The sequence below is a fragment of the Balaenoptera physalus genome (assembly GCF_965194825.1).
Source record: "Balaenoptera physalus genome assembly, chromosome: 15".
NCBI lineage: Eukaryota > Metazoa > Chordata > Mammalia > Artiodactyla > Balaenopteridae > Balaenoptera > Balaenoptera physalus.
Genome location: NC_138894.1, coordinates 34,316,447 through 34,335,114, shown reverse-complemented (window position 1 = coordinate 34,335,114; position 18,668 = coordinate 34,316,447). Strand labels below are relative to the sequence as shown.

Below are 18,668 nucleotides of genomic sequence, written 5' to 3'. Positions count from 1 at the left end.
ATTGCCTCTGTGTTAGTTCCCCTGGTTAGTGCTTTTCTCCCTAACCACTCTTGTGACTGTGATAATGTGAGTTAAGGGCTGAGTTGCTAGTGATTTATGTGTGAGGTAGGCTGGTTTGAGGGAGGAAATCTATGGACCTAGTCATTTTCCTTGGTGGTAAGCTTTCAGGGGTGCAAAGATCGATCTTCCTGGGGACTTTTCTGGTACCAGGAAGATATCGCATAGATGGGACCTCCAAAGACACACATTTAATTTTTAGGCCTGTTGTTCCTATTATGGGATGTGAGTTTCTTCACTGATGGGGATGCTGCTTATCTGAGAAGAAACTGTGAAAGGTGGTGTAGTATAGAGGTGTGGCTTAAGCTTTTAAGTTTTCTTCAAGGTTTTTCCCCTAAGCTTCATACTTCAGACGGCCTACTTACATGAGACTAGTATGTGATGTCAGGCTAACAACTTCCTAAATACCTGCAAGCCAGATCAGTGTCTCTTTTCTCTATATTCCCATGGAAATCAAGGGTCCCGCCGAATTTTCCATCGAAACAGTTGATTTGTGCTGTCTCTAGGAATTCTACAGGGCGTACCGTTGCTTCCTAACCGGTGTCATTTGGGAGATCCACCTCTGTACGTTCAAATGATTAATTTTGAGACTCTGCTCATGTGTGCAGTAAACCCTTTAATTCCCTAAGACCTTCCTTTCCTCCATCTCATACCCCATGAAGCCCGCTTCAGTTTATCTCCTGAATTTCTTTGGAATCTGTCAGCTCTCCCTCAACATCCTAATACTGAACTTGCCTGTCTGTTGCGATTAGGTCCTAACTAGTGTCCATATATCTTGTTTCCCTCCAATCCATTCTTCACACAAGAAAGCTTCAAAGCAAGTTGGAACATTGCTCATAAACATCGCTCACAAACATTGTTTTGAGAATAGAAAACACACTGGTGGCCTTTAAGACTCTGCGTGCTCTAGAATCCTCTCTGCTTCTCTAGCCCCATCTTGTGCCACGTTTGCCCTCACTTTCTATGCTTCAGATACACTGAATTAACCTTAGTTCTCACTCATCTGACAGAAGTCAGTTGAGAAATTATTTTTCACTGTGATTCCTAGCATTAAGGAATTTGATGATCAGGTTTTGTATGAGGACTAAAACTAAACTGGGAAGTGGAAGAATTGCGTTTCAACTGTTTCAGTCAACACGCATGTATTAATGATACCTAAGTATTGAACACCGGGCTAGGTTTCATGAGGGATACAGAAGTTCTGGCCATCTCTGGTTTTGGGTATCCCTTATTTGTTGAGACCTTTGCGTTGTTTGGTTGCCTTTTGTCTGTTTTCCAGATGGGAAAACAGGAACAAGGGAAGTATAGGTTATTACTAGGTGGGGTTGAACAAGTGGAGCAGCAAACTGCAAAGCAGAAAGAAGAGGGACGTACTATAGAGGGATGTGATTTCCATTTTCAAGGCGCCTGCGTCCTGTGCAGGGAGACAGCCTAACATAAAATGTGCCTAACAAAAGATCTATTGACTTCTTACTAAAAATCTCCAGTTCATATAACCCAGGGGTTTATACCTTCTCCTTTAAAAGTTCTATTCCTGGGACTTCCCTGGTGGTCCAGTGGTGAAGACTCTGCGCTTCCAATGCAGCAGGCGTGGGTTCAATCCCTGGTTGGGGAGCTAAGATCCCACATGCTGCGCAGCCAAAGAAATTTTTTTCAAAAGTTATACTCCTGTGTTGTTGAATTTAGTGGTTTAGATTTTGTTTGAATGTTAAGAAGATTTCAGTTTATTTACCAGGAACAAACAAAACATAATGTAAAAATAGTTTCCCAGAAACGATTTCCATCGTTCTCTTCTTCCCTTTCTCCCGCAGACTGACTGGTGTTTCATCTCGACAAGTTCTCTGAAGTTCTCTGTCATTCCATAGGAAAGCGGTCTGGCTTGGAGGTTGCAATCCCAGGGAATTTTTCATCAGCGGGGAAGTCTCCATCACTACAGAGGAATCAAGGTTGAAGTCAGTCCCGGGTAAGTGAGATGCTCCCCCTAAACACCAACACAGCAGTCGTGTACCTTTCAAGGGGTTCAGGGGCAAGATGGGCAAGGCATTTCTACTAACTCTTCTTAAGGATCATGGACAGTGTGCCCTATGCTACGAGGTAAGCGGTGACTGTTGTAATTCTTACTGGTGATCATTTCATGTCACTGATCCTTGGCTCTCTTTGTATCTCATAGGACTGTTGTTAAGTCCAATACAAAATGAGTCTTCTTTTTAAAAAACTGAAATGTTTTACAAAGCCTAGCATTCTCATAGAGAGTCCTTTGAATTCTCCCCACTTTCCCGAGAGGCTAAGAACACTTCACACCATGAACTAGGAGAGGGGGTAGAGCCCTTTCTGATGAAATATAGAAACAAAGACAGAGTCTTAGCCTGCTTGCTCTCTGGACAGGATCTCGGACCACAAGGTCTTAAATCCTGGTATAAATGACGGAAGTGAGGACACTTCAACTGGCACTCTCATAACAAGAGTGCTGAAACACCTTCCAAAGAGACTGTAGCAGTAGACGAGGGAAGGGAGTGCTACAGTGTGGTAGTACAGGGGGAATGCTCGGCTACAGCAGTGAAAAATGTGGTACCTATTGGTGTGCTCTCGGGGTTCTTGTACATGTAGCATAGATGACCTTTACAGTGTCCCTCCCACCTTCCCACCTGCATTAGGTGTTCTGTTTTTTTGTTTGTTTGTTTGTTTTTAATTTACGTTTATTGATTGATTGATTGATTGAACTTATTTATTCTACGTATTTATTTTTTTGGCTGCACTGGGTCCTCATTGCTGTGCACGGGCTTTCTCTAGTTGCGGCTAGCGGGGTCTACTCTTGGTTGCGGTGTGCGGGCTTCTCATCGCGGTGGCCTCTCTTGTTGCGGAGCATGGGCTGTAGGCGCGTGGGCTTCGGTAGTTGCGGCTCACGGGCTCTGGAATGCAGGCTCAGTCGTTGTGGCACATGCGCTTAGTTGCAGCACGGCATGTGGGATCTTCGCAGACCGGGGCTCGAAGCCGTGTCCCCTGCATTGGCAGGCGCCACCAGGGAAGCCCTAGCTGTTCTTACATAGAGTCTAAAAACAGAGAGCACTGAGAGAAGGTAGTAGTTATTAAAGGCTCAGGATCTAAATTCTACCTGTCTCTACACCCCTTCCCAGCTGTCGATTTGACCCCGTTTGTGAATGCCGACCTCATTCTTCAACTTGCTCTGCCGTTTGTATACTCACCTTGAAAACTTGTTTCTGTGATGCGTTGAGCAGACACAGGGTGGCAGATTGCAGAGGTGGAAGCTGGTGGTCGGATATTTGTGGGCTGAATCTCCTTCAGTCCCATTCCCATTTCTGGTTGCGCAGAGGCCCTACTTCCTGTGTATGACGCGGAGCCATAGGATTGCGGGCAGGAGCCAAGTTCTCCATACAGTGAAGACCCCAGTGTGCCTTGGTTATAGTAATATACCTGGCTTCCTTCCTGGTAGGGAAGTGACAGGCGGCTATGCCCCTGATTTGTTCATGGGCCTCCTGATGCAGCAGTTCCCTTGGCTCTGCCCCTGTCGTCAGCTGCCCCTAGGAGGACTCTGAGCCCTAGCCACTTCTCTGGTAGATTTGCCTATTCCCCCACTATAATCACACCTGAATAAGGCAACTCAAACCTTTCAGAGATGTGTCGTGAACCTCTTGTTTTCTGAAATACCTATCTGGTGGTTGTGAGACTTAAGGCCAACCTCCCCGAGAGACTTTGTTTCTATTTCTCCTAGTAAACCTAGACTCATCTCCTGTCACCTTCAACTCTACTCCAATTGTGTTCTTTCAACCCAGACCCCTGACCCTGCTTTTTACTTCTGCCATTTCATCCTCACTCCTGCTTCCTTTCCTAAATCCATACGTCTCTTTTGGCCTTCCTAGCCCTGGGCCAAGTTCCTTCCTCTTTCCTCAGTTTTTACCCCTTTCCTTCATTCTCCCATCCAACTTTCAGGCCTTCCTTTCTCACGCCCCAGTTAGCAGCATCTCAAAATTCGAAAGGTTTATTACTCATCTATTAATTCTATTCCATTTACTTATTCGGTTCTATACCTATCTTACCTATGTATGGAAGAACCGCTGGTAGCCAAGGTGGCAGCAAGAATCCTAGCAGCTGTCACCTGACGTATCCGTAGTAGTCAGCAATTTCCATTTCTTTGTCCCTCTGGGTGAAAAATTGCAGCTTCCCCGAAGAGGTGTATCTGGCAGCATTCTCCCGTTGTTGTTGAGCCCGCCTCTTCATGGCCTCTCGCTCTGGCCTCTGCTCTTGTTCGATGGGCTTTGACATGACTGGCTCAGGCACGTTGGGTTCCCTCCATGGAACTCGTTGCTTGCTGAAGTCTTGGAGTAGAAGTTGGGTTTGGAGCTTGGGTGGGGACTGGCGCTTAGTCACAGCAGGGGGAACAGGCTCGCGCTGGAGAGAAGCGCCAGATGAAGTTTTGTAGGGTGCAGGCCTAGGAGCAGCAGGCTGAGGGACACGAGGCTGGGTATGGTTGGTCCAAGCCGGTTGGGTTGGGTTGGCCACAGTTGGCTGAGCTGGTTTGGCGGGACCTGGCAAAGAGGCAGGAGCTGGCTGGGATGAATTGACTGCAGCAGGTTGAGCTGAGTCAGTAGAACCAGGCTGGGCACGGTAAGCCACAGCAGGCCGATGTGAGGCCAGAGACTGTGGCCTCCGAGGAGCGGGTCGAGCTTGAGGCTTGTCCCAGGCAGAAAAAGGCAGAGGTATCAACTTGACCTTCCCAGGAGGAGGCCGCTCACACTGGGATGGAGATGGACACTCTGTTTCAGCACTGCTGTCTGGTTTCTGGGCTTGGACTTGCGTTTTCTCAGGCCTCTTACCCTCACGTGGGGTATGCCGCCGTGGCTGGATCGCTGGGGGTGGCTGGGGGTCTTTGGGGTTGCTTGAATTTCCCAAGAGCCGACAGGAAGAGAGCCCAGTTTTCGTCTCATTCTTCTTCCCCAGCGCATGAAGAACCTTCACAGACTCCAGCATGCGCACGCCAAGGGAGGTTCGAGGCTTTTGAAAGCTCTCTTGGCGAAGCTCAGTTTGGTGTTCCTTTCGCTTCGTGTTGGGGATTGCTGGCTTGTCTTCTGCCTTGACTTTGTTCCCTGACTGCTTGTTCTCTTCAGCCTTGTTTCTTCCTCTGGTCCTTTTGGTCTTTTCCTGCCCATGGCTCTCAGTTTTGCTGATCTTTCCGGATGCAGCTTTCTGAGGTTTGCCTTGAGAGTGCTTGGCCGTGTTCGCAGGAGCCCTGTCACTGACTGCAGCAGTGCATATAACCGCTTCTCCCCCTAACAGGCACTCTGGATCCTTTGGCTGGATTTTGGCCTTGGGAGCACCACCGATAGGCTCAGAGGCTTTCTGTTTGTTCTTCCTGGGTTGATCAGAGGGAACCTTTACGACACTTGGCTTTTCCTGCACCTGATTCACCTTAATGGCTCTGGTGTCTTCAGCTTTGATCACGTTGGGACCTTGGGATCGATCAAGATCTTTCCAAGAATTAAAGAGCTGGGGAAGGTGAATATCCTCCGCCAGTGTAGTAATGTCTGCAAGACCACTGCTAGGTTCAGTCCCATTTTCAAGTGTCCCTAGGTCCTGACGACTCAGGCTGTTCTCTCCCAGATCAGCATTTTCAGAACCAGGCTGCTCCTCTTGGCTGAGGGGATCGGTGCAGGCCAGCGGCTGGGGAATATCAGGGATTCCTAAAGGGAGTAGTGGAGGATCTTGGTTTTCTATTGGGATCTGGTAGGCCTCCAGAGGCTTTGACAGCTTGGTTTTGATATCCTCCACGTTCTTACTCTCTGTTTGTCCCTGGCTTGGAGCTGGAGGCAGGGCCAGGAGACGCCTGGCACTCTGGACTGGAGCTGTCACTGAAATGTCCCCAAGTTCAGATGGTGGGTTACTCTCAAGTATGTGACTGTTTCTGCTACTGCAGGACTTGGGGAGTTCTTGAGTTTGTGTCACACAAAACGTCTGGCTTGGAGGTTGCAATCCCAGGGAATTTTTCATCACCAGGGAAGTCTCCATCACTACAAAGGGATCAAGGGAGAAGTCAGTCCCTGGTAAATGAGATGCTCCCCCTAAACACCAACACAGCAGTCGTGTACCTTTCAAGGGGTTCAGGGGCAAGATGGGCAAGGCATTTCTACTAACTCTTCTTAAGGATCATGGACAGTGCCCTGTGCTACGAGGTAAGCGGTGACTGTTGTAATGCTTAACTGGTGATCATTTCATGTCACTGATCCTTGGCTCTCTTTGTATCTCATAGGACTGTTGTAAGTCCAATACAAAATGAGTCTTCTTTTTAAACAACTGAAATGTTTTACAAAGCCTAGCATTCTCATATAGAGTCCTTTCAATTCTCCCCACTTTCCCGAGAGGCTAAGAACACTTCACACCATGAACTAGGAGAGGGGGTAGAGCCCTTTCTGATGAAATACAGAAACAAAGACAGAGTCTTAGCCTGCTTGCTCTCTGGACAGGATCTCGGACCACAAGGTCTTAAATCCTGGTATAAATGACGGAAGTGAGGACACTTCAACTGGCACTCTCATAACAAGAGTTCTGAGACACCTTCCAAAGAGACTGTAGCAGTAGACGAGGGAAGGGAGTGCTACAGTGTGGTAGTACAGGGGGAATGCTCGGCTACAGCAGTGAAAAATGTGGTACCTATTGGTGTGCTCTCGGGGTTCTTGTACATGTAGCATAGATGACCTTTACAGTGTCCCTGCCACCTTCCCACCTGCATTAGGTGTTCTTTTTGTTTTTTTGTTTTTTTTAATTTACGTTTATTTATTGATTGATTGTTTGAACTTATTTATTCTACGTATTTATTTTTTTGGCTGCACAGGGTCTTCATTGCTGTGCACGGGCTTTCTCTAGTTGCGGCTAGCGGGGTCTACTCTTGGTTGCGCTGTGCGGGCTTCTCTTGTTGCGGAGCATGCGCTCTAGGCGCGTGGGCTTCGGTAGTTGCGGCTCACGGGCTCTAGAATGCAGGCTCAGTCGTTGTGGCACATGGGCTTAGTTGCTCCACGGCATGTGGGATCTTCCCAGACCAGGGCTCGAACCCGTGTCCCCCGCATTGCATTGGCAGGCGGATTCTTAACCACGGCGCCACCAGGGAAGCCCTAGGTGTTCTTATATAGAGTCTAAAAACAGAGGGCACTGAGCGAAGGTAGTGGTTACTAAAGGCTCAGGATCTAAATTCTACCTGTCTCTACACCCCTTCCCAGCTGTCGATTTGACCCCATTTGTGAATGCCGACCTCATTCTTCAACTTTCTCTGCCGTTTGTATACTCACCTTGAAAACTTGTTTCTGTGATGCGTTGAGCAGACACAGGGTGGCAGATTGCAGAGGTGGAAGCTGGTGGTCGGATATTTGTGGGCTGAATCTCCTTCAGTCCCATTCCCATTTCTGGTTGCGCAGAGGCCCTACTTCCTGTGTATGACGCGGAGCCATAGGATTGCGGGCAGGAGCCAAGTTCTCCATACAGTGAAGACCCCAGTGTGCCTTGGTTATAGTAATATACCTGGCTTCCTTCCTGGTAGGGAAGTGACAGGCGGCTATGCCCCTGATTTGGAATCTGAGATGGTGCTCCCTGAGCAAGCCTGGCAGAAAGTGATGGATATAGAGGGACCATGTTATTGGCGTCTGAAGTTTTATCATACTGGGCTGCCATAAACATGGAGGAAGCAGCTGGGTGCCGGTCAGTGAGTGCCAGAGTAAAGTCTCCGAGTGAAGAGGAATTCTTTTCAGTGCTTCCTGTGATGTCCCACTCAAGAACACCTGGATAGGAAGGAGCTGAAGTGGAGATCTGGCTGTGGTCAGTAACTCCAGATAACATAGTCGTGCTGGAATGTTGGTAAAGGTAGGCACTACCCATGAGTGTCTGGAAAGAGGTACCGGTAGCCGATGCCGAACTGACGGCAGGGGCAGAGACTCTGGAGAAGTTGCAGACACTTCGTGTTAGGGAAGTTGCATTGCTCACCACAGGAAGAGAATGCTGCAGAGAATTTAGAGTTCCAAGTAGAGATGGATTTTGGAAATTTTCTGTAAGAACAAGAGGGTCATGAAAAACTCAGGGAGGTTGAGAAATTCTCACTACGTTTGAGGAACAGCATTATCTTAAGGTTCTTGCTCTCAGGACACCTCTACTATCGACCCTTCCTGAGAAACCCAAAATCAGACAGTTAATGATGGCTGTAAGGACTGAGCAGTTTTCCACTCTTCTGTATTAACTGCCTGTGCTCCCATCTTGGGCACAGATGGGCAGAAGAGCCAAGTGGTATGGTTCAGACATTGTTCTCTAGGCTGGAAGCAACCTTCTCCCTGCCCTGTCTTTCCCTTCAGCCTGCACTCGTATTGACTTCTATGCTGTTTCCTAGACTGGAAGCATTTTAGAACTAGGAGGCCCTTAGAGAACTTTCTCTTTTTTCAGTCTCATTTCACGAGTAAGGAAACTGAGGCTCAGAGAGGTCGGGTTGACTTGTTCAGGTTCTCTCATTATGTTAGTGTCATTACCAGGTTTCAGAACCTAAGTATCCTGACTTCCTTGCCAGGACTCCACTCTGAGCATGATAGTGCCAGAAAGCAGGAGAAATAGAACTTATAATATAAGCATTTTTTTTGTCCATTAGAAAACAGTACGGCCATTACCATTGTCATCTTCAGTGTCTCCCTTTGCTTGTGCAGTTCCCACGCTATTACCTAGAGTTGACGTATAGCTCAGTCCAACTGGTGAACTGAAAGAGTCATGTTTGCCCTCTTCAAGCCTGGTTTCTCATCCTACCTCAAAATGATTACCCGAAAGTGGATTTCTTAAGTGCTTTTGGAAAGAGAAAAGTTATCTGATTACTTCAGATTACTCATCTATAAAGTGGTTATAACACCACCACCAATAATAATAGCAGTAATAATTAATAGATGAATAAGCTGATCTATTGCGTATGATTTATATGGAGGAAGATACAATAAGTTCTAGAAAGACAAAGAAAAATCATGAAAAACATGTTACGTAACGAAAAAGAAATCCATAGATATTAATGAAAACTGGGGTATGTGGGCAAGTATCAAAGCCTAATGAATTTACTAACAAATGACATTCTGTACCATACATGCAATATTATGAAAGTGAATTTTGCCCACTCTATTTTAGTGAATACTGTTAACCAAAAAACACGATGGAGGTGATAGAGGTGAATGAATTCCTAGCCAATGCATACAGACAGAGACGATAAATCAGTAAAAAATGCATAACAAGCAACAGAATGCAACAAATGTGAATGTATAGGTAGCCACAACATATATAGACAAGTATTTCAATGAAAACCGGTACAAAGCAGACAGCAAAATAGTAAGTGTAAAAGAGTTTCATTATTGTGCTCATTCATATTTTTACCCAGCAAGTAACAGGTATTAAGCCTAGGAGAAATATATCTGTCCATGAATATAACTCATATAATAAGCAGAAAGGAAGCTTAAAAAGTATCAAGAAGGTTTTTGTATTTATCCTAGAACTTAGAATCATCTTCCACATCCAAGAAGATGACATCCCAAGACCTCAAAAAACCATCATCCCTAGAATCCAATTAAAAAAGATTTTCAAATGTAAGAAAATCCAAAGGACTCCACAACATTGTTTTAGATAAACGTGGATGTTTGTGTTTTCTTTTTTTCTTTTGCCGCGCCGCGTGGCCCTGGCCGTGAAAGCACCGAGTCCTAAGTGCTGGACCGCCAGGGAATTCCCTAAATGGGGAATTAGAGATGTGGGGCTTGACTTTTTCTTTTTCTTCTCCGGTAGCTAAGATCTACAAGCGAACGATGGCTGTTGATCAATGTGCTGTCTGTGTTAGGAAGGAAATAACTGTAAAAATTGAAAAGCAGCCTTGCCTTAGAAGCTACATATCACACAAAGGAAATAGTCCTTCTGATTCAATGTAGAAGATATCATTTAAAATGTTTAATTGGTCAAATGTCTACCTAGTTTAAAAATTAGAAAGAATAGAACACTGAAAAGCAGCCCCCTAGATAACCACTTTGGTTTCTGGTTTCTAGGAAGCATCATTTCTAAAACATACTTCTAAAATGTTTCTATTCCAAACTGTCAAGTGCCAGCTGTATTCAGAGAGGCAATAAAAGAAAGAAAACGGAGTATGACTTTTCTGATAGGCTGCCTTTCCTGGTGATCCCCTGTTCTGGCCTTACTTTCCTTCTTAGTCTGTTAATGTAAGGATTTGCTACCATCAGCTTTGTTTTGCCCTGCTCTGAGCAGATTTCCCTCTGTGCTGTTTCTGCTTTAATTTAAAATCTTTGGCTCCCATCAACATTCCATGGCAAACTGCCTCTTTCTTGAGAGCTCCTCTATGCTTTCCCTCTTCATTCTTATATTTTTTTCCCATCTCTTGGTTCCTGTTGGCCTGTGCTAATGAAAACAATCCTAAACTTGCTTACGTTTGACTCTGTGCCTCCCTATATAGCCCAGTACTCTCCATCCTCTCTCCCTATTCTCTCTTTTCAACTAGTCGAAATACTAGTGGAGGGAGACCATTGGAGATGAAACATCTTGGTATATATCGCTAGTTTTCTGTGTCACCTGGCTTTTCTATGTTTCTGTTGAAACACTCTTTTGAGAAGTCTCTGATTTCATTTTCTACATGGGTACCCTTTAAGGCTCAATATTGGAAAAGAAGGGGATCAGAGTGATCAACCCAATGTGGTATCCTAACGTAACAGATAAGGAAAGCAGCAGGCTTTGTGAGGCAGTCAGTGATTTGTCCAAAGTCACACAGACAGTAAACGTCAAAGTCAAAACTGAAATTAGGTCTCCAGACTTGTAGTTCAATACTTTCCCTCATTATTCCACGCTAGTTTGAATCTCCTCCTCAATTTAGGGGCACAAGAAATCGAACGCAAAACTTTCCAAAGTTTCTTTTCTTACCTGACATGGTCAGAGAAGAGGAGACATCAACTGCAGGTACAAGGGATGAGGAGACAACACTAGAGGATGTCTGAGTGGCTGCAGCTGAACGGCGCACGTGTCCAGTACAAAGGTCACTGGTTACTGGTCCAAACGGCTCCACGGAAACCCCAAGACCTCTACCAAGTGGTAGTAGGTTTGGTAGGAGAGTGATGTCACAAAGCAGGCAGTTGAAAGGTATGAGCTAGCCAATAGGGAGGTCCGATCCCCAACAGGAGGGCGGGCTTGGGTGAAGAGAGCGTAGGAGAGCTAAAACAACCCCTCAATTTCTGAGCTCTGGGGAGGAAATCCTAGAAGACAGATTTACCTCCCCCAGGCTCTTCCATTAGGGAAATCATTGCAACATTTCTTACAGACGTTCATTAATATAATTAACTAACAGTTACTTATATTCTACAGAGTATTCTATTTTATGTATCATATACTTAGAGCTATATAGATCTTATTTAACTAGTATCCTTAGGAAGGAAAGAGCCATGCAGTTTGAACTATTACAGTTGTAACTTGGTTAAAGAGCAGGGTGAAGTTTGTTGAGTGTACCCTGTGGAGAATGTTGTGGTCCAAGGCTCTTCTCTTTTAGTTTCTTCTCCTTGACTCCTACCTTCCTTGGGCTGGGCTAGGCTGGGGGCCAGGTTGGACTTGCGACTTAACATTTCTCTTCCGCTTTCTTTTTTTTTTTTTTTTTTCTTCCATTATGGGCATTGCTTCTAGGACAAGCCTTGATCTTGCATTGGATGTTCCTTCCTGTCAACTTCCAGCAGCAGGAGTCTTCTTTTCAGTGCTTGATGCTTCACGAAATAGACTCTGCCCATTGGCAGCAAATACCAGAGAGCTAGGAGACAGAGCTGGTTGCAGACCTTTCCTCTTCCAGCCTTTGGTTGCAATTGTTTTGCCCATGATTTGCTAGCTCTAGTTCCTTGGGCCACACAGGTATCCTGCCATCCAGCTCTTTTTATATGTGAGAGACATTCTGAACACTGTCCCTCTTTCTTTGCACAGAAGTATATACAGTGTGGCAGTTACCGTAATCTCCTCCCCCTTGCAAACAGCCCCTCTAGAATCTCGGACCTCTAGGACTCTCTGTCTTGCATGCTTGGGTGCAAGGCCAAGCACAATGAAGAGGAGAATAATTAGAGAAAGAGGAGGACATTGGTGGAGAACTGGGAGCAGGTAAGGTGAAAGGGCACAGGAGAAAAGAGATGCATGTAGGTTTTTTGGTTTCTGTGGGAAACAAGTTGACACACTTGGGCCTCATTTTGTATTAACAGAACAGAGAGTTGTAGATATAAGTAGCTAGATCGTGCAGCAACTGCCATGAAGTCTGTACACTGAAGAGAACAGTCTCACATCTAGTTTTCATTTTGTTTTATGTCATATTACCTTATTTATAGCATTCACTGGTATGTTTGTAGAACGCAGATGTTTTCAAATGCTCTGGTTTTGTCTACATGGTTATTTCCTTGTCCTATTTGTAAGGAATCCAACATTGTAAGACATATTGCATGTTTTTCTCTTGACGATTGTTTACCTTGAAGCGTCATGAGCTAACTTGAGCTGTTGGATTTTGTGGAGAAACTTTAAAAAGGGTCTGTGAAAAAGGCATTGTGGTGAGTCGCATTATGCACCCGAGCGTAAGGAGCAGATATCTGCCACCAGCCCAGCTTGGCCTGGATTGCCTCTGTGTTAGTTCCCCTGGTTAGTGCTTTTCTCCCTAACCACTCTTGTGACTGTGATAATGTGAGTTAAGGGCTGAGTTGCTAGTGATTTATGTGTGAGGTAGGCTGGTTTGAGGGAGGAAATCTATGGACCTAGTCATTTTCCTTGGTGGTAAGCTTTCAGGGGTGCAAAGATCGATCTTCCTGGGGACTTTTCTGGTACCAGGAAGATATCGCATAGATGGGACCTCCAAAGACACACATTTAATTTTTAGGCCTGTTGTTCCTATTATGGGATGTGAGTTTCTTCACTGATGGGGATGCTGCTTATCTGAGAAGAAACTGTGAAAGGTGGTGTAGTATAGAGGTGTGGCTTAAGCTTTTAAGTTTTCTTCAAGGTTTTTCCCCTAAGCTTCATACTTCAGACGGCCTACTTACATGAGACTAGTATGTGATGTCAGGCTAACAACTTCCTAAATACCTGCAAGCCAGATCAGTGTCTCTTTTCTCTATATTCCCATGGAAATCAAGGGTCCCGCCGAATTTTCCATCGAAACAGTTGATTTGTGCTGTCTCTAGGAATTCTACAGGGCGTACCGTTGCTTCCTAACCGGTGTCATTTGGGAGATCGATCCCCCTCTGTACGTTCAAATGATTAATTTTGAGACTCTGCTCATGTGTGCAGTAAACCCTTTAATTCCCTAAGACCTTCCTTTCCTCCATCTCATACCCCATGAAGCCCGCTTCAGTTTATCTCCTGAATTTCTTTGGAATCTGTCAGCTCTCCCTCAACATCCTAATACTGAACTTGCCTGTCTGTTGCGATTAGGTCCTAACTAGTGTCCATATATCTTGTTTCCCTCCAATCCATTCTTCACACAAGAAAGCTTCAAAGCAAGTTGGAACATTGCTCATAAACATCGCTCACAAACATTGTTTTGAGAATAGAAAACACACTGGTGGCCTTTAAGACTCTGCGTGCTCTAGAATCCTCTCTGCTTCTCTAGCCCCATCTTGTGCCACGTTTGCCCTCACTTTCTATGCTTCAGATACACTGAATTAACCTTAGTTCTCACTCATCTGACAGAAGTCAGTTGAGAAATTATTTTTCACTGTGATTCCTAGCATTAAGGAATTTGATGATCAGGTTTTGTATGAGGACTAAAACTAAACTGGGAAGTGGAAGAATTGCGTTTCAACTGTTTCAGTCAACACGCATGTATTAATGATACCTAAGTATTGAACACCGGGCTAGGTTTCATGAGGGATACAGAAGTTCTGGCCATCTCTGGTTTTGGGTATCCCTTATTTGTTGAGACCTTTGCGTTGTTTGGTTGCCTTTTGTCTGTTTTCCAGATGGGAAAACAGGAACAAGGGAAGTATAGGTTATTACTAGGTGGGGTTGAACAAGTGGAGCAGCAAACTGCAAAGCAGAAAGAAGAGGGACGTACTATAGAGGGATGTGATTTCCATTTTCAAGGCGCCTGCGTCCTGTGCAGGGAGACAGCCTAACATAAAATGTGCCTAACAAAAGATCTATTGACTTCTTACTAAAAATCTCCAGTTCATATAACCCAGGGGTTTATACCTTCTCCTTTAAAAGTTCTATTCCTGGGACTTCCCTGGTGGTCCAGTGGTGAAGACTCTGCGCTTCCAATGCAGCAGGCGTGGGTTCAATCCCTGGTTGGGGAGCTAAGATCCCACATGCTGCGCAGCCAAAGAAATTTTTTTCAAAAGTTATACTCCTGTGTTGTTGAATTTAGTGGTTTAGATTTTGTTTGAATGTTAAGAAGATTTCAGTTTATTTACCAGGAACAAACAAAACATAATGTAAAAATAGTTTCCCAGAAACGATTTCCATCGTTCTCTTCTTCCCTTTCTCCCGCAGACTGACTGGTGTTTCATCTTGACAAGTTCTCTGAAGTTCTCTGTCATTCCATAGGAAAGCGGTCTGGCTTGGAGGTTGCAATCCCAGGGAATTTTTCATCAGCGGGGAAGTCTCCATCACTACAGAGGAATCAAGGTTGAAGTCAGTCCCGGGTAAGTGAGATGCTCCCCCTAAACACCAACACAGCAGTCGTGTACCTTTCAAGGGGTTCAGGGGCAAGATGGGCAAGGCATTTCTACTAACTCTTCTTAAGGATCATGGACAGTGCCCTATGCTACGAGGTAAGCGGTGACTGTTGTAATTCTTACTGGTGATCATTTCATGTCACTGATCCTTGGCTCTCTTTGTATCTCATAGGACTGTTGTAAGTCCAATACAAAATGAGTCTTCTTTTTAAAAAACTGAAATGTTTTACAAAGCCTAGCATTCTCATAGAGAGTCCTTTGAATTCTCCCCACTTTCCCGAGAGGCTAAGAACACTTCACACCATGAACTAGGAGAGGGGGTAGAGCCCTTTCTGATGAAATATAGAAACAAAGACAGAGTCTTAGCCTGCTTGCTCTCTGGACAGGATCTCGGACCACAAGGTCTTAAATCCTGGTATAAATGACGGAAGTGAGGACAGTTCAACTGGCACTCTCATAACAAGAGTTCTGAAACACCTTCCAAAGAGACTGTAGCAGTAGACGAGGGAAGGGAGTGCTACAGTGTGGTAGTACAGGGGGAATGCTCGGCTACAGCAGTGAAAAATGTGGTACCTATTGGTGTGCTCTTGGGGTTCTTGTACATGTAGCATAGATGACCTTTACAGTGTCCCTCCCACCTTCCCACCTGCATTAGGTGTTCTGTTTTTTTGTTTTTTTTTTTTTTTTAATTTACGTTTATTGATTGATTGATTGATTGAACTTATTTATTCTACGTATTTATTTTTTTGGCTGCACTGGGTCCTCATTGGTGTGCACGGGCTTTCTCTAGTTGCGGCTAGCGGGGTCTACTCTTGGTTGCGGTGTGCGGGCTTCTCATCGCGGTGGCCTCTCTTGTTGCGGAGCATGGGCTGTAGGCGCGTGGGCTTCGGTAGTTGCGGCTCACGGGCTCTGGAATGCAGGCTCAGTCGTTGTGGCACATGCGCTTAGTTGCTGCACGGCATGTGGGATCTTCGCAGACCGGGGCTGGAAGCCGTGTCCCCTGCATTGGCAGGCGCCACCAGGGAAGCCCTAGCTGTTCTTATATAGAGTCTAAAAACAGAGAGCACTGAGAGAAGGTAGTGGTTATTAAAGGCTCAGGATCTAAATTCTACCTGTCTCTACACCCCTTCCCAGCTGTCGATTTGACCCCGTTTGTGAATGCCGACCTCATTCTTCAACTTTCTCTGCCGTTTGTATACTCACCTTGAAAACTTGTTTCTGTGATGCGTTGAGCAGACACAGGGTGGCAGATTGCAGAGGTGGAAGCTGGTGGTCGGATATTTGCGGGCTGAATCTCCTTCAGTCCCATTCCCATTTCTGGTTGCGCAGAGGCCCTACTTCCTGTGTATGACGCGGAGCCATAGGATTGCGGGCAGGAGCCAAGTTCTCCATACAGTGAAGACCCCAGTGTGCCTTGGTTATAGTAATATACCTGGCTTCCTTCCTGGTAGGGAAGTGACAGGCGGCTATGCCCCTGATTTGTTCGTGGGCCTCCTGATACAGCAGTTCCCTTGGCTCTGGCCCTGTCGTCAGCTGCCCCTAGGAGGACTCTGAGCCCTAGCCACTTCTCTGGTAGATTTGCCTATTCCCCCACTATAATCACACCTGAATAAGGCAACTCAAACCTTTCAGAGATGTGTCGTGAACCTCTTGTTTTCTGAAATACCTATCTGGTGGTTGTGAGACTTAAGGCCAACCTCCCCGAGAGACTTTGTTTCTATTTCTCCTAGTAAACCTAGACTCATCTCCTGTCACCTTCAACTCTACTCCAATTGTGTTCTTTCAACCCAGACCCCTGACCCTGCTTTTTACTTCTGCCATTTCATCCTCACTCCTGCTTCCTTTCCTAAATCCATACGTCTCTTTTGGCCTTCCTAGCCCTGGGCCAAGTTCCTTCCTCTTTCCTCAGTTTTTACCCCTTTCCTTCATTCTCCCATCCAACTTTCAGTCCTTCCTTTCTCACGCCCCAGTTAGCAGCATCTCAAAATTCGAAAGGTTTATTACTCATCTATTAATTCTATTCCATTTACTTATTCGGTTCTATACCTATCTTACCTATGTATGGAAGAACCGCTGGTAGCCAAGGTGGCAGCAAGAATCCTAGCAGCTGTCACCTGACGTATCCGTAGTAGTCAGCAATTTCCATTTCTTTGTCCCTCTGGGTGAAAAATTGCAGCTTCCCCGAAGAGGTGTATCTGGCAGCATTCTCCCGTTGTTGTTGAGCCCGCCTCTTCATGGCCTCTCGCTCTGGCCTCTGCTCTTGTTCGATGGGCTTTGACATGACTGGCTCAGGCACGTTGGGTTCCCTCCATGGAACTCGTTGCTTGCTGAAGTCTTGGAGTAGAAGTTGGGTTTGGAGCTTGGGTGGGGACTGGCGCTTAGTCACAGCAGGGGGAACAGGCTCGCGCTGGAGAGAAGCGCCAGATGAAGTTTTGTAGGGTGCAGGCCTAGGAGCAGCAGGCTGAGGGACACGAGGCTGGGTATGGTTGGTCCAAGCCGGTTGGGTTGGGTTGGCCACAGTTGGCTGAGCTGGTTTGGCGGGACCTGGCAAAGAGGCAGGAGCTGGCTGGGATGAATTGACTGCAGCAGGTTGAGCTGAGTCAGTAGAACCAGGCTGGGCACGGTAAGCCACAGCAGGCCGATGTGAGGCCAGAGACTGTGGCCTCCGAGGAGCGGGTCGAGCTTGAGGCTTGTCCCAGGCAGAAAAAGGCAGAGGTATCAACTTGACCTTCCCAGGAGGAGGCCGCTCACACTGGGATGGAGATGGACACTCTGTTTCAGCACTGCTGTCTGGTTTCTGGGCTTGGACTTGCGTTTTCTCAGGCCTCTTACCCTCACGTGGGGTATGCCGCCGTGGCTGGATCGCTGGGGGTGGCTGGGGGTCTTTGGGGTTGCTTGAATTTCCCAAGAGCCGACAGGAAGAGAGCCCAGTTTTCGTCTCATTCTTCTTCCCCAGCGCATGAAGAACCTTCACAGACTCCAGCATGCGCACGCCAAGGGAGGTTCGAGGCTTTTGAAAGCTCTCTTGGCGAAGCTCAGTTTGGTGTTCCTTTCGCTTCGTGTTGGGGATTGCTGGCTTGTCTTCTGCCTTGACTTTGTTCCCTGACTGCTTGTTCTCTTCAGCCTTGTTTCTTCCTCTGGTCCTTTTGGTCTTTTCCTGCCCATGGCTCTCAGTTTTGCTGATCTTTCCGGATGCAGCTTTCTGAGGTTTGCCTTGAGAGTGCTTGGCCGTGTTCGCAGGAGCCCTGTCACTGACTGCAGCAGTGCATATAACCGCTTCTCCCCCTAACAGGCACTCTGGATCCTTTGGCTGGATTTTGGCCTTGGGAGCACCACCGATAGGCTCAGAGGCTTTCTGTTTGTTCTTCCTGGGTTGATCAGAGGGAACCTTTACGACACTTGGCTTTTCCTGCACCTGATTCACCTTAATGGCTCTGGTGTCTTCAGCTTTGATCACGTTGGGACCTTGGGATCGATCAAGATCTTTCCAAGAATTAAAGAGCTGGGGAAGGTGAATATCCTCCGCCAGTGTAGTAATGTCTGCAAGACCACTGCTAGGTTCAGTCCCATTTTCAAGTGTCCCTAGGTCCTGACGACTCAGGCTGTTCTCTCCCAGATCAGCATTTTCAGAACCAGGCTGCTCCTCTTGGCTGAGGGGATCGGTGCAGGCCAGCGGCTGGGGAATATCAGGGATTCCTAAAGGGAGTAGTGGAGGATCTTGGTTTTCTATTGGGATCTGGTAGGCCTCCAGAGGCTTTGACAGCTTGGTTTTGATATCCTCCACGTTCTTACTCTCTGTTTGTCCCTGGCTTGGAGCTGGAGGCAGGGCCAGGAGACGCCTGGCACTCTGGACTGGAGCTGTCACTGAAATGTCCCCAAGTTCAGATGGTGGGTTACTCTCAAGTATGTGAC

At 46.4% G+C, this 18,668-nt stretch overlaps 1 protein-coding gene and 1 long non-coding RNA gene across 5 annotated transcripts in view; one reads left to right on the top strand and one right to left on the bottom strand.

The window, feature by feature from the left end:
• Positions 1-18,668, top strand: part of LOC309643390 — a 2,123,356-nt gene that overhangs the window by 469,927 nt on the left and 1,634,761 nt on the right. The window lies entirely within an intron of this gene.
• Positions 4,168-18,668, bottom strand: part of LOC309643474 (uncharacterized protein) — a gene marked incomplete at both ends in the record, with an annotated part of 44,971 nt that continues 30,470 nt past the window's right edge. The window contains 3 exons of the mRNA XM_082426206.1: positions 4,168-6,080; positions 7,353-8,102; positions 10,990-11,105. Coding sequence (XP_082282332.1) covers positions 4,168-6,080; positions 7,353-8,102; positions 10,990-11,105 — 2,779 coding nt within the window. The remainder of the gene's footprint in view (positions 6,081-7,352; positions 8,103-10,989; positions 11,106-18,668) is intronic.